The sequence below is a fragment of the Leuresthes tenuis genome, unplaced genomic scaffold (genome assembly GCF_036924035.1).
Source record: "Leuresthes tenuis unplaced genomic scaffold, fLeuTen1.0.hap1 SCAF_20, whole genome shotgun sequence".
NCBI classification, from domain to species: domain Eukaryota; kingdom Metazoa; phylum Chordata; class Actinopteri; order Atheriniformes; family Atherinopsidae; genus Leuresthes; species Leuresthes tenuis.
Genome location: NW_027325374.1, coordinates 2,492,229 through 2,516,606, shown reverse-complemented (window position 1 = coordinate 2,516,606; position 24,378 = coordinate 2,492,229). Strand labels below are relative to the sequence as shown.

Genomic DNA, 24,378 nt, shown 5'->3' with positions numbered 1-24,378 from the left:
GTTGTGTTTTAAGCTCCCTCTATAGCGATAAGCTTTCTATAACTTTAGCTGCACAGTTAGCCATCTTTTTAATTGTTATTCGTCTTCCTGGCTTTATCTGTGTAGTTTGCCATCTTTTTAGCTGTTAAGTTCTTGGTCGTTCTATAACTGAAGCTCTGCAGGTTTACAGTTTCTATCAATTTCCCTGTATAATTATCTCTTTATTTGACTGTAGCTAAACAGCTAAAAAAGATGGCTAACTACAGCTAACCGTGTTTTCTTTTTGGCTGTTTAGCTAGCTTTCTCTCTATAGCTTTAGTTGTGCAGTTATCTCTTTTAAAGCTTTATCTGTGTGGTTAGCATGTTTACTTGACTGTGGCTGTGTAGTTGGTTGTCTGTTCCTGACTTTAACTGTTTGTATTCCTCCTTTCTTTGGCTTTACCATGTAGTTAGGCGTAATTAGCTTTATAGTTAGCTGCCTTTCTTAGGTTTAGCCATCTAGTTAGCTCTTAATTGACTTTAAGTGACCTCTTTCTGTGACTTTAGCTGTGTTTTGTTTTTTTTGCCTGTGTGGCTTAGTTTTTCCTTGACTAAAAGTGTGTAGTTAGCTATCATTTTTAGCTGTGTAGGCACCTTTTTATGACTTTAGTGGTGTAGTTACCCCTTTCTTTGATTTTTATGTGTAGTTATACATAATCAACTTCATGCACATTGTGTTTTTGTCTCCCTTTGACTTAATGTATCTACATCTTTTTACGATTTGAACATGCCAACAGCTGTCTTTAGCTGTGTAGTTTGCCATCTTTTTAGCTCTTTCTGTGACTTTAGCTGTGTTTTGTTTTTTTTTTTGCCTGTGTGGCTTAGTTTTTCTTTGACTAAAAGTGTGTAGTTAGCTATCATTTTTAGCTGTGTAGGCACCTTTTTATGACTTTAGTGGTGTAGTTACCCCTTTCTTTGATTTTTATGTGTAGTTATACATAATCAACTTCATGCACATTGTGTTTTTGTCTCCCTTTGACTTAATGTATCTACATCTTTTTATGATTTGAACATGCTAACAGCTGTCTTTAGCTGTGTGATTAGCTGGCTTCTATTTACTTTAGTTGTGTATAAAGTAAACTACATTTTGATTTCCAGTTGTTCACTTTTCTCATTTCATAAATTTGAAAAGGTTTTAGAGTGTACATGTATCACCACATCTTTAGCATGAATACTGTAACTATACTGCCTTTGTATGGCAGCATAGTTGTAGGAATCTGTGCTTTACTTGGGGCCTTAAAGGACTGTGAATGGGCTGAGCTGCTGTGAGCCAGTCTGAGGAGGTTTGAGCCAGATGCTACCTGTAGACAAAGCAACCACTCATGAATTAACAAGGCGTCAAGCTGGTAAAGTCTCAGTGCAGCACCTCCACATGGAGCAAGCCCACCTGGGTCGCCAGATGTCCCCCTCCTCTTATTGCTTTTTATCTTCTTCTTGCTTGCTGTGCCTGTTACATTCGGTTAGGATCTGGAGCCTCTCGCTGCATCCAACCGTGAGTATTGGTGTTGAGGCGAAGCTTTGGTCGCTGCTCGTTTCTGTATCCACAGGAAATGTAAAATTGTAGAGGAGATCAGGCAGAAACAGTCGGTTTGTGTCACTTTACATCAGCAGGAGGTTTTCGGTGCCTGACGGCTGATGTGAGTAAGCAGAAAATTGTCAGCTTTTAAACATTCGATTTGTACTGCAGAGCGGATTTATACAGTCGGTTATTAAGTGCAAATTTACCACGGTAACTGTTGTTAAGGTTTGACTGACATGTCTTTTGCAGCTGTATAGAAAAGTAAATGTAATCAGGTCTACAGAACATACACTCTGCGGTGGTTGAAGGGGAAAAACAAGAGAAAGTTGAGCTGGATGATCAACTGATCTTTCATCCTGAGCTATGCTGTGCTTTCATCTTGTGGTGCGCTCCGGTGCCACTGAAACCATCCTCTGGAGTCTCATCAGTCTGCTTTCTGCTGCTCAAAACTCACTAAGACTCACAAGTTTACCCAGAGAGACGAGCTGGTGCACAGATAATATACAACAGATATAAAACCAAACCAAACCTCTTGAATGGGATGACTTGGGGCTTATCTCTTATGTATCTGCAGTGTGTCGTTGTGAGCTCTGGCAACATTTCATTTGCATTTATATGATTTTATAAACAAATGAATCGATGCGCAACAATCATTTCTGTCGCCTAACAGTGAAAACTGAGCATTAGCTGCAGCAGCTAAGATCTAAGAGCTGGCTTTGTCTGTCGGGGGGGAAGAAATCTCCAATATATCTATAAATGCAGCTAAATTTAACGTGATAAATCAAAAAAGACTTACAGCCGTGCGGCATTCTGTGTCATTGCTCCTTAACTCTGGAATGATAATAAGAGGAAATCAGACTATCTGACTCAGTGTGTGGCATCAGACTAGCAGCTTTTTTACTTTATGGTTGTTTGGATTATTAACCGTAAGGCAGATGATTAGAATTCCTGCCTTTTTGCTGCTTCGAAACAAATCAGGAAAAAATAAAACGCTGAACAATCGTTTAATAATTGAGTTTAAATATCGCAAAACTAACACAAATGCAAAGTTTGTGCTCATTGTTGTGGACTTCGTGCACGGCAGGCGGCTCCAAAATGATCCGGCGTCAAAATCAGAGCAGGTCCGACGACTTAAAACGACTGAAAAATGTTAAAAAAGTGAATCGGAGAAGTTGAAACGGTGCAGTTAAGACGCATCATCCTCTGGAAATGAGCTCTGGACACATCAAGGCTGAACATGAGCGATATAACAGCAGCTGTCTGCAAACATTCATCCAACTTCCTAAAGCATTCGCCACAATGCCGCCTTTTCAAAGGTGAAGGTAAAGTGAATTTATTTAATCATGATTAAAAGTTTGAATTCCTTTACAGCAGCACAGTTTTTACATCTTGACTCATACTTCCTGTCCTACTAATAGTGATGTCATCTTAACTTATATTAATTTATTTATGTATATTATTAAAAGCACAATAAATTATTATCTTAAGACACCAGAGAAGTCTTTAAATATTAATTCATATTTAGGAAGCTCAAACCAGTTAATATAAATGTCTTTTACATTTTTTTATTTAATTCTCTAACAACTGAAAAAACTGTTATATGCATTATTGATTATTTCTGTTTAAAAGAAACAACTCAACATCTAAACTGATTGGTTTAAAATATTAAAGGATTGATGCATAATCAATAGAAAATTATTCTTCAACATTAAATGTTGAACCTTTGTCGCCCTCTTCAGGCAGTCGGAGTAATTACACAAACCCAAAAAGATCAAAATGTTTCAAATTAAGAACATTTCTTTCTAATTTGGACGATTTCTTCATCAAAAACTTTTTTCAAACAGGAAACAGCGGCAGTAATTTGTTGAAACACAGTTTTATAGACAAAGTGATTCCATTTCTGATGCTACTCCTGAAAAACACATTTTTAGAGATCTTTGCAACCAACTTGGCACAGAAGTGTCTGTTTTGGGGACATTTCCAGCCTTACAGAGTCATTACCGGGACAGGAAACTCCCTCAGAAATAAAAGTCGAGCTCGAGATGTTGGACAGAGAGATGGAAAGTTTTGCTGTATTTATCTAATTATTTCTGCACTTTACCCACTTTTTTTGTTCATCCTTCACGCTGCAGCAGTGATTTTATTTCCTTTAAAAGCCTTTTTTTTCTGTTTGTTTCCAGTTAGGAAGAAGCCGGCGCTCAAGCTCCCCAAGGAGGCGTTTGAGCAGCCTGCGCCCGCCGCAGTGTAAGTCTTTCCTCCTCCTCACGTGCACAGTCCTGCAGTGTATTGATCGTCACATCCTGGCTCACACCAACCCGATCTCTTTGCTGAATACGAGTAATAAAAATCAACTCCATCCATCCTCTGCGTTAAACGCAGTGAAAACCTCAGCAGGACGGCTTCTTCCTCATTAATGTGAAGCTCAGAATGAAGCTGCTTCTGGGAAAAGATTTAAATGTTCAGGTTTTGTTCAAATGAATCATTTTCACTGAAAAAGCTGCGGCTGCTGGCTGTCGGTGACCCGGTTTCAGTTTAATTTAGCATCATCAGCTGTATTTAATCATGTTTAATACAATTTAGTTTAGTTAATAACACCTTTATTAGCACAGTGTGACACATGGGGTGAAAAAGAAAGTACACCCTCATCTGGTCATTATAAGGTCAGAAAACTCAGTAAATCCAACCTCAGACAAACGCATGAAATATGAGACAAAACACAGAAGCAGAGCCTGAAAAACTAAGTGAACCCTGACTGCTTTCACAGGAACTAAGAGGGTAAGAAGCAGCCAGGAGCTGCTGATCAATGCTCTGATTAACTGATCCTCAGTCAGTGTGAGCAGCTCTATAAAAGCAGAAGTTCTGTCAGTTTAACACGATGCCAAGGAGGAAAGACACCAGCAATGATCTCAGAGAAGCAGCTGCTGCTGCCCATCAGTCTGGGAAGGGTTATAAGGCCATTTCCACACTATCTGGAGTCCATCGTTCTACAGAGAGAAAGATTATTCACAAGTGGAAAACATTCAGGACAGCTGTCAATCTTCCCAGGAGTGGACGTCCCAGCAAGTTCACCCCAAGGTGAAGAAGCCCAGAGCTACATCTCAGACTCTGCAGGCCTCAGTTAGCATGCTAAAGGTTAAAGGTCATACATCTCAGACTCTACAGGCCTCAGTTAGCATGTTAAAGGTCAAAGTTCACCCCAAGGTGAAGAAGCCCAGAGCTACATCTCAGACTCTACAGGCCTCAGTTAGCATGCTAAAGGTTAAAGGTCACCCCAAGGTGAAAAAGCCCAGAGCTACATCTCAGACTCTCCAGGCCTCAGTTAGCATGTTAAAGGTTAAAGGTCACCCCAAGGTGAAAAAGCCCAGAGCTACATCTCAGACTCTCCAGGCCTCAGTTAGCATGTTAAAGGTTAAAGGTCACCCCAAGGTGAAGAAGCCCAGAGCTACATCTCAGACTCTACAGGCCTCAGTTAGCATGTTAAAGGTTAAAGGTCACCCCAAGGTGAAAAAGCCCAGAGCTACATCTCAGACTATACAGGCCTCAGTTAGCATGTTAAAGGTTAAAGGTCACCACAAGGTGAAAAAGCCCAGAGCTACATCTCAGACTCTACAGGCCTCAGTTAGCATGTTAAAGGTTAAAGGTCACCCCAAGGTGAAAAAGCCCAGAGCTACATCTCAGACTCCACAGGCCTCAGTTAGCATGTTAAAGGTCAAAGGTCACCCCAAGGTGAAAAAGCCCAGAGCTACATCTCAGACTCTACAGGCCTCAGTTAGCATGTTAAAGGTTAAAGGTCATACATCTCAGACTCTACAGGCCTCAGTTAGCATGCTAAAGGTTAAAGGTCATACATCTCAGACTCTACAGGCCTCAGTTAGCATGTTAAAGGTTAAAGGTCATGACAGCACAGTTAGAAAAAGACTGAACAAGGATGGCTTGTTTGGAAGGGCTGCAGGAGAAAGCCTCTTCTCTCTAAAAAGAACATGGCTGCTGGATCAGGGGTTCACTTAGTTTTACACTCACTGCTTCTGGGTTTTGGCTTTAATCTTTTTAAATAAATAATGATTTGGTTAAATATCTGAAGTTGTTTTTTACCAATTTTTGTTATTTTATTATTTCCTGAAACCTTTAATTTGATGGAAAACTAACAAACATTTTCTTTAATTTCTGTGTTTTTAAAACTCTTTTACTGGGTTTTTAATGCCAGTTAAATGTTTTTATCCCATTATTTTCCCATTTGATTGCATTTTCCTCTTGTTTTAGTTCAACTTTGAGCTTTATATTCATATTAATTCATAAATTCATAATTTTGTGCACGAATAAATTAGTTAAAAGCTGCTGAAAAGGTCCAAATAAATGAACCATATAAATCCAGACAGGTTTCTTATTTCTTTCGGTTAATCTCCATTTTTCTTTGACTCGTCTGCAAATTTGAGCAGTTGAAGCAGCTTATATCTCATTAAATGTCTTTGTTGTTTCAGACCCCCCAGAGATCTGGATTCCAAGGCTTGTGTGACGATCGGAGAAAAGGTAATTTACTTCTTTGGCTCGTGTTTCTCCGTCTCACTCCGGCCTTCTGCACCACATCTTTCCTCCTTCTCCTGGTGTTTTTGTGGCTGATCCGCGCTGTTTGGCTGAGTTAAAGCGGTTCTGAATGCCTCTCAGGCAGTAAAAATGTTAGTTTTAAACTCATTGAATCAGAGGAATTGTCCATCGGCAGAGCTTCATGCTTCCCTGCAGGCTGAATAACGTCAGAAGGAGCTTTTTCCTGTGTTTACGTTCTCTGACGCTGTGTCCGGAGCAGAAATGCGAGGTGACGGCAGATGACCTGGAGCAGATCTGTGAGCTCGGGCGGGGAGCGTACGGCGTGGTGGACAAGATGAGGCACGTGCCCAGCGATCAGATCATGGCTGTTAAGGTCGGTGAGCGACTGGCGCCTCAAACACTCTGTTTTAATCGATCTAACTGACTTCACTGCATAGAAATCTACTTCCTGTTCGGTTCAAGTACTTAAACTTTGATATTTTAGCTTCAGTTTCTTGTTTTTGGTTCAAATATTGTTACTTTTCTCACTGTATTTATGTACTTTCTGCTGATTAACGGCTACTTTGGCTGATAAGTTAATCCTGACAAAGATATGGAATCACCTCAATGAAAAACTGTTTAATTTAACAGCTGAACTTTTTGTTTTCATCATTTTACGTGAAGTGGAGGAGAAATGTGGAATTAGCTGCAAACTGAATGGGAAAGTTGTAAAAGTGAAGCGTCTGTCCAACAGAAGGATGGGGAAAGTTTCAGGAAACGCCAACAAGCAGCGGAACTCCGGGCCGGGATCTAAAATATGCTGCATAATGTTTCAATAACTGCAGATTATTTGGGCACTAAAGCCGAACTCTGTGGAAACGTCTTCTGACCTTAACGATAACACGAGGACTGGAGATCCGGCTCTTCGGCACCAGCAAGTAGCAGCCTGCTGCTGCACAAATCCACTCCTGAACCAAAGTGTGAGACGAGGGGGAAATGAAGTATTCACATTCGGTGCTGATGGGTCGTAACCAGGCCGTAAACCAGGCCGTAAACCAGGCTGTAAACAGGCCGTAAACCAGGCAGTAAACGGGTCGTAACCAGGCAGTAAACAGGCCGTAAACGGGTCGTAACCAGGCCGTTAACCAGGCTGTAAACAGGCCGTAAACGGGTCGTAACCCAGGCCGTAAACCAGGCTGTAAACAGGCCGTAAACCAGGCAGTAAACAGGCCGTAAACGGGTCGTAACCAGGCAGTAAACAGGCCGTAAACGGGTCGTAACCAGGCCGTTAACCAGGCTGTAAACAGGCCGTAAACGGGTCGTAACCCAGGCCGTAACCAGGCCGTAAACGGGTTGTAACCAGGCCGTAAACGGGTCGTAAACCAGGCCATAACCAGGCAGTAACAAGGTTGTAAACCAAGCCGTAACCAGGTCATTAACCAGGCCGTAAACCAGTCCGTAAGCGGAGCTTCAAAATGCAAAAGGAAGAAATGCAGGAGAGCAGCGATTTGTTGAAAAGTGCATTTAAGCTCAAACTGGCTGTTGATCAGCTGATCAGATGTTTAACAGCACAGTGTGTGTTAAGGTGTGACCTCTGAACTTGTTTATCTGATGGTTTCAGTGTTTAGTTGCAGAGTAATAATGACTTTTGGGTGATCTATTTTCCTGTTGTCCTTCCTCAGAGGATTCGGGCCACCGTGAACACTCGGGAGCAGAAGAGGCTGCTGATGGACCTGGACATCTCCATGAGGACAGTGGACTGTTTTTACACCGTCACCTTCTACGGAGCATTATTCAGAGAGGTAACGGCAGAAAGAAACAGAGATAATTCAGCTTGTGTCGTCATAAACGAGCGTCTGCTGGGGAAGATGAGATGGAAACTGGCTCAAAGTGTGGTTTGTTCAATAAAAACTTGTTTAGCATCTTTCTGCTGATGATCCGACGTTTAAATTTAAAGGAAAAACTATTTTAGAGCAAAGCTGAAAGGAAACGAGAGACGTGGAAAAACATGTTAGAAGATTATTTTGATTAAAACTAAACGGGAAATAAAAGTTTTCTTAAAGATCACCGGAAAAGGATGTAAAAATGAACATATTTAGAAAAAGAAGAAGAAGAAAAGGATAAATGATAATTTTTATTCAAACAGGCTATTTTTTATTGTTTCTGAGAATGAAAACTGTTTTTGTTCTGAACTGAGAGAGTAAAAAGGCTCCGGGGAGCCGGTAAAAACGGGCTGCTGGAAGGAAAGTGCGACACAAACGATGTGCGTCGAACCTTTTTGTGTTTAAAACTTCAGTGAAATTACATTCTCAGTTCTACATGTTTGTGGTTTTAACAGTAAAAAAATCTAACTTTTTCCTCATCAGATTTGATGCTTTTTGTGCAATTTTTGGTCCAATTTATGAACATCGTCCGTCAGAAGGCAAAAATAACCGTAAAGTCGCACAAAGGGAAAGTTTTTGAGATGAAATCCTTCAGCTACAAACTCCAAAGGTCCAGTTTTCATCTTTTCCTCGTCTGGAGTGCAGTGCATTATGGGACACTCGGCTGCCCCAAGTACAATGGGGGCGGAGCCAGAACACATACCTGCAGTAGAACCGGATCAGCGGCCGTTTCCTCGTCACTTTTTGTGATTTCAGATCATTTTATCCTCGTTTTTCCTTTAGAAACACGCTGAATGTCAGAGGAAAGCTGCCGGCGGCTGTTTGGAACGAACACGTTGCTTTTAAGTGTTGGAAGTAATTGTGTTTCCAACAGTGTTCGTATCGGGCCACAACCGTCCAGTGGATGCTCAGGATTTCCTCCCTGTGACTCAGGGAAACCTGCTGCTTCCTGCCTGTTTGGAATCTGATGGGCTGCTTTGTTTTTTTTTTGTTGTCCTGATCTCTCCAAATCTCCCCGTCTGTTGCCAGGGCGACGTCTGGATCTGCATGGAGCTGATGGACACCTCCCTCGACAAGTTCTACAAGCAGGTGATCGAGAAGGGCCTGAGCATCCCCGAGGACATCCTGGGAAAGATCGCCGTCTCAGTGGGTTCCCTTTCCTGTGGCGGCTCACTTCATCCAAACATAATGATTTACAGTATTTATGATGCAAGTCTCATTTGCTTATTAATGGTTTTGTTATCACAGATCGTAAAAGCTCTGGAGCATCTGCACAGCAATCTGCAAGTCATCCACAGAGGTAAGAGCCTGAGTGCAAAGCCATTAAACTCTGAGGCGGAGTCGATATCCACTCAGCTGCTTCTTCCTTCCTTCCTCTGAGCCGGTTCCAGCTCTTACTGAAGGACCATAAAAGTGTGAACTGAGCTGTTTAATTTGCACCCTTCTCTGGTGGATTGTTTGGAGAGATTTTACAGGGTCGAATGAAGACCGAGGAGCAGAAGTTGTGGAAGCTGAGCCGGAAGACAAAGCTTTCAATTCTCCAGTCAGGCTGTAGATTTAAAATTTAAGTTGTAACCGAACGCATTAGGTTATGAAATTAGTGCCCTTAAGTGTGGAGGGGGGGGCGCCTCCCAATGTGATCCAAGATGATTGGAGTGTGAAGTCGAGCTGCTGCTGCTTTACATCAAACAGAGTCGACTGATGAACAAAGATTTGTTGAAGCATGAACATAAATCCAGAGTTTTTTCTCAGTTCTCAGCAGCTTTAAAGTGAATCTCTGGTCTGAGCTCCTTTATTCTCCAACACAGCCTGAACCCTCTGAGACCAGCTTTCTGTCATTTCTTTAAGGAGTCTTCAGGAATAGTTCTCCAGGCTTCTTGAAGGACATCCCAAAGCTCTTCTTTGGATGTGGGCTGCCTTTTGTTCCGTTCTCTGTCAGATGATCCCACACTGCTTCAATAATGTTGAGGTCCGGGCTCTGGGGAGGATTCATCCCTCCATAAGACCTGTTGCCACTGATTTTCAGTCCACTTCTTGTGTCATTTAGCATAGCTCAGCCTTTTCTCCCTGTTTCCCTTCCTTAAGAACGGCTTCTTGACAGCCACCCTTCCATGGAGCCCATTTCTGATGAGGCTTGGGCCAACAGTAGATGGATCAGCTGAAGGTCCAGATGCATCTCTCAGGTCCTGTCAGGTCACAGCTGGATTTTTTCCTCTTTCTTAAGGACATCACTTTCAGATCCTGTTCATCTGCTGTAGATAGTTTTTTAGGCCTGACACTTCTTCTTTTGTCCTCCACTTGTCCAGTTTCCTCAAATGTTTTAAGGACACACTGCACACCATGCTGAGATATGCCAAGTTTTCAGCTAATAGCTCTTTGGGAATCACCTTGTTGCTGCAGAAATCCTATTTTCTGTCTGTCAAACTGTGTTTTCTTTGCTGTTTTTCATAGATGCAGCTAAAGAAATGGGAACAAATGATGTGTCTTTGTGACAAAGTGCCTAAAGATCCAGTTTAAAATGGCTTCTTTGCTAAGTTGTCTGTTCTGTGTCGACACAACACTGGTTCATCCCTTGAGTTAGGAGCCTTTTTTCTGCCTGAATGCTTCATGGGTCAGAGTTAAGTGGCTGAACAAAGAAAAAACACTGAAAATGCTCAGGAACAAGGACTGAAGATGAGTGAAAAAGCAGAAAATGTCCAAAGAAAAACTCTGAAGGAGCTTCAGAAAGCTGCAGAACTGTTGATCAGGACACTTTAAAGGTTACAGGAGGTCTGGCTGTTTGTACTGAAGGTTTTATAGAACTTTTCTAATATATATTATTCACAATGTTTGATTCTCACTGTATTTGTTTTATTCTTAGTTTTTTATATATGTATCCTGCTTTGTGTTGCTCCCTCAGACCATTTTTACCTTTTTTCTCTGTTTGTAACCAAAGCTTTACGACCACATGTTGATAATCTGAGCATCAGACCTCTGTGACCACTGCTGTTGGTTTCATATTCACCGAGAGGCAGCAGGTGAGACAGACGGCTGTTCCTGAAGCTAAATCTGCTGTTTTCCTTGTCCTCCCTCCAGATGTGAAGCCCTCAAATGTGCTGATCAACACTCAGGGCCAGGTGAAGATGTGCGACTTTGGCATCAGCGGCTACCTGGTTGACTCTGTGGCTAAAACCATGGACGCTGGCTGCAAACCGTACATGGCGGTAAGTGAACCGTCTGCAGCTGTAGCTTTATTTTAAAGTATTTTAAAGCACTTTATTCATGCTGTGCACTGGAGCTCGTCTTAACTTTATTTATATCGCACCTTTCATACAAAACGTGCTCGACTGAGCCAAAGTTCGGCAAAACAGCCGAAGCAAACGGATGAGAATAAATATTTTAACCCTTTAAGCGCCTTCAGCCTGAATAAAACAGGCTCAAAGTCCCAGGTTAACATTAAATCTTCTTTCTACTCACTACCACCAGATAACAGACAGGTTTTATCTGAATTATCCTCTAAATTAAGCTGTCTTCATGTTCGAAATATCCCAGTAAACAAAACGCCGTTAGCTCATGCAGCTAACAGGAAGTGCTTATATGACAGATGTCTGGGTGAAATATTGAACAAGACCAGATGTTTCGGTTCAAATCTTTGATGAAGGTGCAGAGTGATTATGGTGGAGCAGGTGGAGGTAGATGGGGGAGTCATCATGTGATCTTGTGTTCTGCAGCCGGAGAGGATCAACCCCGAGACGAACCAGAAGGGCTACAATGTCAAGTCTGACATCTGGAGTTTAGGGATCACCATGGTAAGCCAGCCTCTCACTCATAGACCCGGCTGTCCTAAGTTTGCTCGTCTTCTTTCACCCAGAACACGTACAGGGTTATTTCCAGGTAAGAAGTGAGCAGTTAAAGAGGCCAGCTCTTCACAAAAGCCTTTCAAGAGCTGTTAAATATTCAGAGCTTTCAGAGTTTTTAATCATCAAGGACTCGCCGTCGGCTTGACTTTGGTCTGTCCTCGTCTCCATCCATTAAAACGTCTGTTCCAGTCGAGCAGAAAATGTTCCAGCACAGCTTTAATAATTCTGAGGTTTTAAAGTGAAACGCGGAGCTGAAGTTATGAGTGAAGCGAAGCCGTTGCTTTAGGTTTGAACCGCTGATGGAACGCCTGAACAGCGCTGTTTGGGAAGACTTTTCCTGCTTGTGGGGTTTTTGTTTGTTTTACGTTTTTATGCATTTTATCCAAAGCGACTTACAGGTAGGCAGATAGGGTAAGGCCTTGCCTAGGGACCCCTACTGGAGGTAATACCTTTCATGCAGGGGAATTGAACTCAGGTCTCCCACATGAAAGGTGGCAATCATACCACTACACTATCCAGTCCCTATGGTCCCTATGGGACCTATGGGTCTCACACAGGGCAGTGTCCTGAGGTGAGATGTTATTCAGAGTGACTTTCACATCCCTTACCAGACAGATCAGCAAGAAGCACGGTCACGTGCACTGTCCAGCTACGGTTACAGCTCAACTTGGTTTCATTTAACCAGACCGCAATTCTTGTCTAAAAGTACGTGACGGAATCGAGTTATTGAATCTGTGATAAAACCCTCCAGACATCCTGCTGCCTCCTCTGTGGGACGTCACGGTACACGAGTCCAGCTGAGCACCGCTCAGACGCCGTCTTTAAGCTGCTTTAACGGTGCTTCTGTCAGATGAGGCTGTGGCTATAAAATCAGGCTTTTATTAGAGCAGAGCGACAGTCTGGAAACGCTTTAAGTGAGTCTGAATGGGCTGATTTTCTGTTCCAGTTTCTGACAAAAGAATTAAAAAAATATGTGAATGAGAGCAGCTAAATTGGGAATTCAGCTGGATTAATAAACACTTTACTGTTTTACAAAAGGATGCAAAACGATTGAACTTTGGAGCATGTGCAGAGCATCAAGGTCCGTTTGAGTCCAGTAGCCTGTATAAATGCAGGAGTTATATGATGTCTAACCGCATTATCCACGATTTCAGTCAGATTAACATGTTTAAGATGTTTAAAAGTCAGGTTTTGCTCAAACTAATACAATAATACATTATTTTCCTTGTGTCGTGTCAACATACTTATTTTTCACTCGGTCTCATTATAATTTATTATTATTATTATTCATTTTAAAAAAGGCAGAAAGTTTTGGCCCAAAACAATGGTAAGAAAACAGTTTAAGAACAGTTTGGAACTGCCTGATGCAGGTTGGAACCGGTTTGGTCCAGTCCTGAGACACATGTGACATCATTGGTTGGCTGAAAGCCAAACCAATGAGGGAGAAGTATTGGTTGTGATCGTGCTGTTGCCAAGCAGAAAAAAGGTTGTTTTTTCTTAAGAAAAGGGAGGCCTTAATCAGAAAATGAGTGAATAAAATCAGTCTTTTTCCAGAAATAGTTGAGAGTATTTGACCTTTGGGATCCACAGAACACAGATCAGTACGCTGATGTATCTTCCCACGTGTATTTTAAATCTTTAAATAGATAAAAGACAAATAACCTAAATCTTTAAATCCGTATATTCGAATCAGAGTACGTTGTTGGGGTTTATTTGAAGCCTTCAGATCTGGGCAGCTTGCAGTCTCTGATTCATCTGAGTTCTGATTCATGTCAAAGTCTGCACAGTGTGAGGCCATCTGTCTGAAAGTTGAAAGCTGATCCTCAACAAATCAAAAAATACACCGAGAACCGGATCAGACAGAAGGGTGACGGAAGGGCCTTCACTGATATTATATATATTATTCATTTATTCAACAAAGAAATGACAATTTTTCAGATTTAAAATCTCTTTTACAAGACAGACAGCAGCCCAGGCAGCAATAAACACATATGCTGAACACAGAATGATAAATGGAGTCATTTTATACAGAAAATGCACCATTTCTCCCAGAAGATTATTGAAATAAGAAATATTTTGGAATCCACATCTTTCCTCCTTTATGAACGTTTAAACAACACATAGAAATAGAGAGAGAAAGCTAAATTTGACTCCAAAAACTGGGCTGGATAAAGTGATTTTCTTTGGTTATTAAGACTTTGCTGCACCCCCTTTGGAAAGAAACAGTTCCCTCCATTAGGTGTTGGTGCACTTCTCCTCCCAGGCCTCCTCCGTGTTGATAGAACTAAATTTAACAGATGCAAAGGGCACTACAAATAAAATGTATTATTATTTTATTATTTAGCTGCAGCTCTGATTGTTTTATGCTAAACATATTTGGAAATGTTCTCTTCAATCATTTAGCTTTTAAATCTCTCTGTCATGTTTGAAGATTACAGCCACTAAAAACACTTGATTTGTTCTGCTCTCTGAGTGGAAGTTATCGGCTAATTGAACTGTTTTTATAGTTTATTTTAAGAATCTGTTGCCGGTGCAATGATGTGAATCTCCCCTGATATTTGGAAGCTTTGAAGATTAACTACAGATTGATGAGTTGTGATCAGTTCCCGTCTCACCTGCTTGCTTTTTGTGATCTGTCGGTCAGGTCTGGATTGAATAACTCGTGTCCTTCTCTCTCTGTGCTCAGATCGAACTCGCCATCCTGCGCTTCCCTTACGACTCGTGGGGGACGCCCTTTCAGCAGCTGAAGCAGGTGGTGGAAGAACCTTCGCCCCAGCTTCCTGCCAACCAGTTTTCCCCGGAGTTTGTTGACTTCACCACTCAGTGGTACGTCTTTTTCTATCATTTCTGCCTCTACCTTCCAGCCCGAGCCCCTGCTCAGAAACACCCAGATGCTGCAACAAGTCACACAGAAATCTTCATAAATCTCAGCTGAATTCACTCTTAATGGTGCCTTTTTTTCGTAAATTTGTAAGTCCAAAAGTCTGTTCTGACTCGGCAGATATGCAGCGTGACATTAAAGTTCTGCATCACTTCATGGAAATTTGATAATTGCCTGAAACCTTTCTGTTCTTTTTGCTGAAAAAAACAGACCACTTTGTCCTGTTGGGCAACCACTCATCACCAATAAATCAAATTACGTCTTAAAAGTGACATATTCTGTAAAAACTTCTTCTTCCTGTTCCTGGGAGCATATATCAGGGCGTCTGAAGTCACCAGCAGGTGTAAAACTCCCCAAAAACACAACCCTGGTATTTATTTATTTCCTCTTTGTTTGAAAGTTCCTCATTTAACTCCTTAAGATGGCCCCGCCCCCTCTGCTAAGCCCCGCCCACTCACATCCACCCTGCTGGACGGATGAAGCCAGCTTCTGGTGGAAATGTTCTGTACTGAGGAGCATGCATCTTCCATCCAGCAGCAGCCTCAGAGGATATAAGAGCCCAGTGAATAAACTATATCTGAGGCTAATGTTCCAGCAGAGTTAGCTAAAGACTGTGAATGTGCAGCAAACACTTTTCATCCCACTGTTTTAACAACTTGGTCCAGTTCAACGCTGGACTGAAGGAACTGAGCCACAAAGAGGATCAGTTCCAACTCTCAGAGCCTGAACTTCAGAGCAGGGAAATGGAAGCATCTGAGAAATAACTCCTCATGGTTTATTTACTGATTTATTTCTTCCTTTAGCAGCAGCTAACGCTAACAGCTTAGTTAATGAAATAACTCCTCATGGTTTATTTACCGATTTATTTCTTCCTTTAGCAGCAGCTAACGCTAACACTGTTTTTACACAGTTGGTACGTCTGGATGAAAATAATGGAGCCTCGCTATAAAAGGAATTATGGGACAGAATTAACTCCTTTCTCTCATGAATAATTAAGGAAGCATTGGAGCTCCTTTCCTTAGTATTTGGTGGATTCAAACAGCTCTGATCACGGCTGCTGCTGCTCCTAGGTTCTATCTCAGGTTCCTGAGTAAAGTTAAACTATTCAACCAGACCAGAAACAGTTCAAAATGTATCGTCAATGGTCAGTTATCAACATTTTGACTTTATTTACTTGTTGTTTCTCCTGCAGCTTAAAGAAGGTTTCTAAAGAGCGGCCGACGTACACAGAACTCATGGTGAGTTTCCTCTTATATTCATCTTTTTATGACTTTTTCTTCTGTCTCGTGCTCAGATGCAGACATCTTGGAGTGCTGCTAATTGGACACTGGGGGGTGCCCAAAGACTGTTATTTTTTTAAAACCCTTTTCTCACATCTGTTGACTCAAGACGAGATGCTTCAGAGGTCACATTCAAGGAAGGATGTCAAAAAACACAATGCACAAAGGAAAAGATGCAAAACCACAAGAAAGAGCTGAAAACAAAGTGAACTCGGAGTTCTGTGACCACACAGATGTAGATGCAAAAAACACAAAAAACACCGTGAATATCCTGCACAAGACGTAGAATAACTACAAATGGGTAGAAAAGACACAAAATAACCAATGAGAGATCAGAAGGTTCAGATAGATGTTTCCTGAAAATGAACACAGCAGATATAAATTCTTTGGAAAGGATCCCTGCAAAGTACAAACAGCGTTGTTGAGCTATTAAGACACAAAGCCACAACTACAAGATGCACAACAACTCTTAAGAGATGTAATATTAACACAGACGGGTCCACAATCACTGTCGAATGACACCAAATATGCACTTAAAGGTTCAGACTGAATACAAAAAGAACAAAGTGACTATAATGAGATAAAAAGGGACCAAAAAGACCACGACAAGGTGCCTGATGACCACTGAAAGTCAAAAGAAGAAAATAAGGCTCAAAACAGACTGCTGTTTGGGCCTTATAGTGTCCTCAGAACACAAATAGATGCAAACGCATCAGGGAGAGACGCACAATGAGCACAAACTGATCCAAAATGATCTGTAAAAGACTTGGATGCAAAAACATCACAAAGATGCAAAATAACCACGACAGAAAATAAGACACGAACAGAATGGAAACGAGCTCAGAAAGACCGCTTCAAGGTGCAAAACGTTCGGTTGGAGATGCAAAATGACCAGAAATAGACAGAATGCTCATTATCAAAAGTTAACAGTCTACAAGGAGAATAATTTACACCACAGAGAGGCAAAATGACTGTAACGGATGCTTAAAAGACACAAAAAGATTCAAAACTGCAAATATTTTAAATAAATAGCTGTTCAGAACCTTTTTTGTCTCCAATAAATGAAAAACAATTAGATGCAAAATCAGTGCAAACGGCACAAGAAGACTTCTATAAGATGCAAAAAGACGTTTGAATTAACTATAAAGTGACACAGCACCCACTGTTTGAAACAAAATTATCCAATAGAACCACTTAGAGAAGTAAAGTGGGTCCAGAATCAGTTAAAGAAGCAGACAGTCCAAAAAGTGTTCACTAACATGTACAAAACAACCACTAAGAGATTGAAATGTCCAAAAATGGTCATTTCACCACTACAAGGTGTGTTACATGAAATAAGGTGGAACTACTGTTGCTGCTACCTGCAGCTCATAGTTTATCATCAGATGATGAACCACATCAGAAAACCAGGAAGAAAGAAGGTCCAACGACCACCAGTATTGCACAAAGATGGTGAATATAGCTGCAAAATAACCACAAATAGGTGCAAAAACACAACTAAGCTGTGAAAGATGATAATCAAATTCCAGCCGAGGGATCCGGGTCTGGTTTGGTTCAGTGTTGGAGTTGTGGGGCTTTTACATGTTTCTATCCAGGTTCTGTTCTCACCTCATCCATCACCCGTCATCACCAAGTAATTCCTCATCTGTCTCCTCCTCAGCAACATCCCTTCTTCACCTCCCACGAGGCCAAAGAAACCGACGTGGCTAGCTTTGTGAAAGTCATCCTGGGGGACTGATGGCCTCCACTCAGGAGGGCCGGAGGGAGGATCTGATGAGGAGGAAAATCAATCCGACAAACAAAAACCGCTGATCACAACCCCCACCCCCCCGGAACCTGCAGGATTCCCTGTTACCCCCACCCCTCCAGAGGCAGACGGACGAAGCAAAGCGAGGAGTTCAGCCCCGCCCCCACCTGGCCTCCATGTCCTCTGGGACACGGTGGGAGGGGTGGGGTGGGGTGGGACGGGTGCTTTGCACATAATCTGGAATAATTCAAGGTGTCTGTATGCAAAAACCTCCCTCGTTGATCAGATTAGCTCCACCTCTGTGCACCTCCTACTCAAACATTATCAGAGTTGGTTTCCTTCTCTTGTTGCTGAAAAATGAAGTTGGAAGAGGTGCAGATTATATAAAAAGATGATTGATATAATGCTATCTGTGTATAATCTAAATGTTTGCCTACTCAAAGCAAGTGTTGCATCAGATTATTAATTGTCAGCATGTACAGAATATATCTCTGGTGGCTCAGAAGGCCAGTGAGGAGCAGTTATAGTCTGGTTGTTCACTTCAGGGCCCCCTGGTGGTCACTAATAGGTACTGCACCTCAATTGCTTTGAGATCTAACTACACATTTTGGGCTCTAGGCTGCCTGTGAGTGTGTAAGTGTGTGTAAGTGCGCTGGTTTATGATGTATGTGTGCGTTTGTAGGGCTGCACGGTTCCTGGTGTGAGTAGATCATCATTTTTATTCACATTGTGCCAGTGAGAGCTCATCCGTCGTTCTGCTGCTCTGAGTTAATGTCGGTTTAGCATTCAGGGCGTTGTGCTGCAACAAATTAAGCATTTCCATCTATTTTCTTTGCTAAAATCTGTCAGATATCCTTTTTTGCCCTAAATTTGGAAGGGGTGATTTTATTTTTCAGTTGATTTTAACTTTTTTTTTTTAGTATGTCTTCATATTTTCAGAAATAAAACCAAGATAGCAGTATTAGGAAAAGCTTTTTCAAGCTGGTTTTTGTTTTTAAAACCACCACGTGACGATTAGAATGACACAAGAAACAAATCTTCACACACCAACATGTAGCTTTACTGAAGCTTTGGATTTTTCAAAAGTAACAAAGAAAAGAAAACTGTACGACGAGCCATAAGAATTAGCATCACAAGAATTAGCATCACAAGAATTAGCATCATAAGAATTAGCATCATAAGCATCAGCATCATAAGAATCAGCATATTTTGCTGCTTTTTGGTGTGACTGAGCCTGTAAAGTGGATACAAATGAGGATAGGACAGTGAGTCCAAGCAGATGAGCCAGTATTACCATTAGTTGTGTTTCCATCCATTTGTTTCTATGTGCCTTTCCAACTGCTCACATGTTCCACGTTACGCTTTACTGAGGTAGAAATGTTACAAGTTTTAGTTACGATCTGCGTAAAGCAGAAGGCTTAAGCTGAAGAGATGGTAAGCAAAAAGAGCAGAAACCTTCCAAGATGTTTAAATACTTTTTTTTTCTTTTTAAAGTCCTCGTGAAAGTATTTGCATTTAACCAACATCTTAATTATACACGTTTCTGGCTCCAAAATGGTTAAAAGAGTAGTTTTATAAGTATCGTTAATAATATTTAATTTCAGACAGTTGTGGGAAAACCAAAAAAAATGTTGGCTTATCCGGTCTTTGGGGGCATAAACTAAATTGTCATCAAATCAAAAACCTTGAATTTTGAATATCAACAGAGCTGATATGGAATGGTGGGTGGAGCCTGATCAGGCCAGTGGAGCCGACCAATCAGAGCAGACTGGTGTTTTTTAGGAGGGGCAGCTGCCCAAGCTTCTGATTTTACAGATTTCTGTTAAAAAGTGCACTCTATTAGCTGCTTTATGTGAGCTTTAATGACATTAAAGTGAGCTTTAATGTCATTTTTCTTCTGATTTAATGACATCCACTGATGATTAAGGGCTCTACCTGCTGTTGTAGAGAATAGAAACAGCTTTTCTTTTGCTAACATTCCCAAAATTTATTTGAAATGTTCACAAATCTGGATGGAAACAAGCTAATGTTAGTTTTTATGGTAACATATGCGTTTACCCATCAGTTTATCTCTCAGACTCTTGAAACTCTGAATCTTTTTCCAAAAGATGAGACCAAAACCTTAGTTTAATCTCTGAAATTAGGAGGATGATTGTCCTAAAACAACACGCTTTCATTCTGCTGCTGTATTTGTGGGGCAGAAATCTGCCACCTTCTCGGCAGGGTTCAGATTTTTAAACATGCACGTTGCACCGTGTGTTTCAGATGCGTTATGTGCAGACAGCTTAAACGTCTCAGCCTCTCTGACACACTGCTGCCACTTGTTGGATGATTTAATTTGTTGCAGCTCCAGGTCTTGATCGTGCAAACGTTGTCACATGAGGAAGAACCGCACGAAGCGGCCGTGCAGCCCTGCGAAGCTCCGCCCTCTTTAAAGTGCTGTGTGTTGTGGGAAATGATTGCCCACATTCCTCCCGTTGTCTGTACTGAGCCCATCACAACCCTCTCCACTCCATGCTCAACATGAAAGGAACTGGACGTTATTGCTATTATTGTTCTTAATATTATATTAATTATTGTTATTTAGGTCCAGGTTTTCCCCAGACATATTTACCGCAGTTTCTCTTATTTATTACAACTGCTGTTTCCCTCTGAAACTTGAGTGATTCATTGGAGACGTTTCTCGTGCGTTTGCGTGGGCTGCGTATGTTTTTGTCGTGTTCTTCTTGGCTCAAACACGTAAATGCTTTTCAAATGTATCTTGCAAGCCTTGTATGTGCCTAAAAAACTAAGAAATGAATATGTTGTATAAGGATGATGCAGGGATCAGCTCCCTCCCTTTCACACGCTGCATGGCATCGTAATTCCACTTCCTGTTTGCTTTAATTATTCTGTGTTGTACTGTTGCTGGAGCTTGAGGTTGTCTTGTCTCTGACGTTGCTCGGTTCTTGAAATTTCTCTCACGGTAGTTTGAGGGCTCGACCCAGCTTTAGCAGTTGGTTTTATTACTTCTCTAATGTCAAAATGGGAAACTTGAAATGCTGCATGTGGCTGGGCATCGTCACAGCTGGATGATTTAAAGTGTCCTCCTGCCTTTAAAATATTTAGTTGCTTATGATTCTCTTTAGTAGTTTTTAAAGTTACTTAAAGACTCAATCTGTGATCAGGACAAGTTTTAGTCCTCTCCCACATTAATTAACAGGACTTTTACCTCCAACCTAAGAGTATATTTGAGTTTTCTTTTTTGGCCACTTGAGGGCAGCAAAACAAACTCTAAAATGATTGCCTCTTGCTTTTTTGGTCTCTACACCTGAGGGAAGCACTTGGAGCCAGTTGAACAAAGCATTGAAAGTCAAGGATTCCAGAGTCTAAAATCAGTGGCACAAAACATCACAAAACAAGTCTCGTCCTTAAGATTTCCTTAAAGGGTCTATAGGTAAGGTACCTTATAAAAAGAAATTCCTTAAAATTAGTTACAACAGCACATAAGTCCTGAGCAACAACCAAACAAGATAATTAATGAACCATAAGGCAGCTCCAACTGTGTCTTAACTGCAACAAACCATAAAGAAAATGAGCAAATACAGAAAACTGTTGCACTCAAAGCCGAACGATTCCTGTTGACTACCCCAGAATAATTTGTCCAGCTGTTCGGTCGGATCTGTGCAACAGCTTGGGGCGAGTCCCTCAGCTAAGGTTTAGCCTCGACTTTCAGATAGAGATCTTTAGGCGTTTTATCACTTCGGATACTCCGCTTTCTTCCCCAGGTGGGTGGGAATTTGTTAGGAAACTAAAATGAGATCTTCCATCGGCTAAAACAATGAGCTGAAAGGTGCTAAAATGCTGTAAAAAGTTCAACACCAACGTTTTCTGTTCTTAAGCTCGAATATAACTCACTTAAATGTAAATACATGTTAAATAATAAAGAAGAACCGTAAAAATTTGAAAGAAAACAACAACTAGGCCCCTCCCCCTCCCTGCTGAGGGGGCAGGTGTGTAACCACGGTAACCATTAAAGTGACTGACTCGCTTTTTTTCAGATCGTCAGTCTTTCTGGACACGATGAAAGTTTCGGCTCATTTAAATAAATGGAGCATTAAATATCTGCTGATGATGCTTCAAAGCCTCCCCATTTTTCATCGTTTTGTCCACATCGTTCAGGTCCTTCAGGGTTTTCTACACATTGATAAACAAATCTAAGACCTGTGCCAATAAAACAAGTCTTTACGTGATTGGATAAATCCAGCCAGGCTGAGTTAGGGCTCCTCTTATTTGTTGTTTCTTTAACTTTGATTAAATTTAGTTGGAAACCGTCGCAGATTGGGTCTTTAAAACTACTCCAGGTCGCACCTTCTGATCAGTTCTTTTTAATATATATTTAAAGTTTTCAGGCCTTCAGCACACACTCTTTTGCCCTCAGTCCACTGCAGTGTGTCGTTATATCTGGAAGTTTCCTGTTTTTTGGCTGATTAGCAACCTTCCTCTCGCCCCCTCACCTGCTCCCAGCCGGGCTCAGGTCCCACGACCTTTAGCTCCGATAACTCCTGGAAGTGTTTCCTTCTTTTTTCCGTTGTGTACTGAACCGTTAGCCTCCTCCGTGAGTTTGACCGCCTGCTGAGAGGCAGATGACACACGGTGGGTGTTATTGTGTTTACTTCTACATCCCATTGCCGCCTCTTTTTGCAGTGAAGGTGAGTCAGAGGGTTTATGGAAGACAGAAGTCACCCCAGTGAGGACATAAAGGGCTCCCTCGTGAGTACATTTCCGTGCTGAAGGTGGAAATATACTCTTGAGAAACTCTTGTTACATTGCATGATGAAATTAGCGAAAATTCAAGTCACACTTTTTCTGTCACGGGTCAAGCTGCTGAGGGTCTCATGTGCCAGTTTCGTCTTTACATAATCAACCATTTCACTAATTTAGCAAATGTGACCAAAGAAAAGCAGACCAGGACCCTTTGATTCATCGTCACGTCTTCTAGCAGAGTGTTTTTAGGTGTTTCAAGTGCCTAACCTTTCATTTCTGTGGTTGTACATTTAGATGTTTGTGAATGATGCTTAAACACTGTTTTGGTCCTTCATTTCCTCTCCGGGACCCACTGACACTGCATGTTGCTGTGATGTTTTGCACTGTACCGCGGAGCCATGTCACATAGTCACGATATAAGTGCGTTACTGTAAGGAAACGGTCGTTCAGTCCAAGAGGAGTTGCTGTCTTTGGGGTCTTAAGAGAGTTCGGAGTTTGAAAATTCTTTGGTATCTGGTTTATTTTTCAGTCGAGTCTCGGGAAACACAAATATTGCAACCTCTCTGCTCGGTAGCGCCTCCAGTGGTCAGAAACTCCACGTGGTGCCTTTTAACATTAACAATCGAATGAAGATTAGTGAAGAAGTTGCTGCGTTTGCGTAGTTTTAACGGCACCGAACTGCTTTACTGTTACAATTCAGACTGACTGGAATGCTTTACGGCCTGCGTCTTCATCCACACAGGAACAGATCGTGCTGTCAGTTTTGTTACAAGTCGAAGCAAACCTGCTGGTTTTAGCTGTGCAGTGCGTGGGATGTAGTGACATGAAGAGGCTCCAACCAAATGAATCCGCTCAATAGAGCATCCTGCAGACTTTTTGTATATAAATGTCTGATTCAAAGGTTATGAAAAGCCATTATCCTTATTTTCACACCATTTCAAACAAAGTTATTAGTTTTTATCTGCCAATGGATTACTCTAAATCTTACATATTTGAACTAGCTTTCTTGTCAGCTGGGTGATTAACTTGTTGTCTGATGGAAACGGTTCTCCCACAATGCAATGCACAGAGATGCTGGCGCTGCTAAGTGGAAACAGTCATCAAATAGAATTTGTTTTAGTTATCAGCAACCTTCCCAAGATGATGTTTGAAACAAACTGCACTGAAAATCAGCCGATGCCCAACAGTCTGGATAATGGAAGGAAAATGGAAAGAAGTGAGATCAACACTTTAAACACTTCTGTAACTCCGCCGTGACGTTTGGTCTCAGAACGCCGTCTCTTATGACACTTCTGGTCATTCCAGTCAGGAATGAGAACGGAGACGAGTCACGGTACCTTCCTCTGTGTTAGTCTGACCCTGTCGGGCTGCCGATCAGAGGGCAGTGTTATCTTTACGCTGCTGCTCCTCTCTGGAGGAGGAAAAAAGAGACGCCCGGCATCAGAAAAAGCTTTTTGTGTCCGTTTCTTTGTGTCTTCACTGTTTATCTCTGCCTGCTTGCCATGTGGGGAACTCCCCATCTGTTTGTGACCCGCTCTCACCTGCTGAGTAAACGCCGCTCGCTGGGGGCAGGACGTCCGTGTGGAAGCGCCGCATCATCATCATCACGCCCCTCTTGACCTCTTGAGTAGATCTGGGCACGTATTTCTGGATGATGCAGCTTTGACTGGAACTAGATGCATTTATTTATTTTTAGTTTGAGGTCAGATGGAGACGTGAGGCTCGGAGAGAATCTGAGGAAATTTTGCTCACCTTCCTCATCCTCGGTGCGTCAGCGGATCAATGAAAAATATCTTTAAAAAAAGCCTGTGTTCGAGGGCCGCTTCTGGCCCTTTAAAGAAGATTATTTCAGGTGTAAATTTGTCGTTTGTAAACCTGCGACATGACTTGTGACCCGTGGAGCTTTCTGTTGGTAACCTGCTGGTGCACAGCTGTATGTGACTT

The 24,378-nt window shown here is 41.7% G+C and overlaps 1 protein-coding gene across 1 annotated transcript in view; it reads left to right on the top strand.

Annotated features, from left to right (window-relative positions):
- map2k6 (mitogen-activated protein kinase kinase 6) overlaps positions 1 to 18,557 on the top strand; it is a 30,146-nt gene extending 11,589 nt beyond the window's left edge. Inside the window, exons 2-12 of the mRNA XM_072373567.1 lie at positions 3,718 to 3,781; positions 6,016 to 6,064; positions 6,339 to 6,452; positions 7,741 to 7,860; positions 8,971 to 9,087; positions 9,190 to 9,241; positions 11,017 to 11,144; positions 11,652 to 11,729; positions 14,467 to 14,606; positions 15,854 to 15,899; positions 17,602 to 18,557. Of these exons, the coding sequence (XP_072229668.1) occupies positions 3,718 to 3,781; positions 6,016 to 6,064; positions 6,339 to 6,452; positions 7,741 to 7,860; positions 8,971 to 9,087; positions 9,190 to 9,241; positions 11,017 to 11,144; positions 11,652 to 11,729; positions 14,467 to 14,606; positions 15,854 to 15,899; positions 17,602 to 17,679 (986 nt within the window). The 3' untranslated portion in view covers positions 17,680 to 18,557. The remainder of the gene's footprint in view (positions 1 to 3,717; positions 3,782 to 6,015; positions 6,065 to 6,338; positions 6,453 to 7,740; positions 7,861 to 8,970; positions 9,088 to 9,189; positions 9,242 to 11,016; positions 11,145 to 11,651; positions 11,730 to 14,466; positions 14,607 to 15,853; positions 15,900 to 17,601) is intronic.
- The last annotated feature ends 5,821 nt before the right edge of the window (positions 18,558 to 24,378 follow it).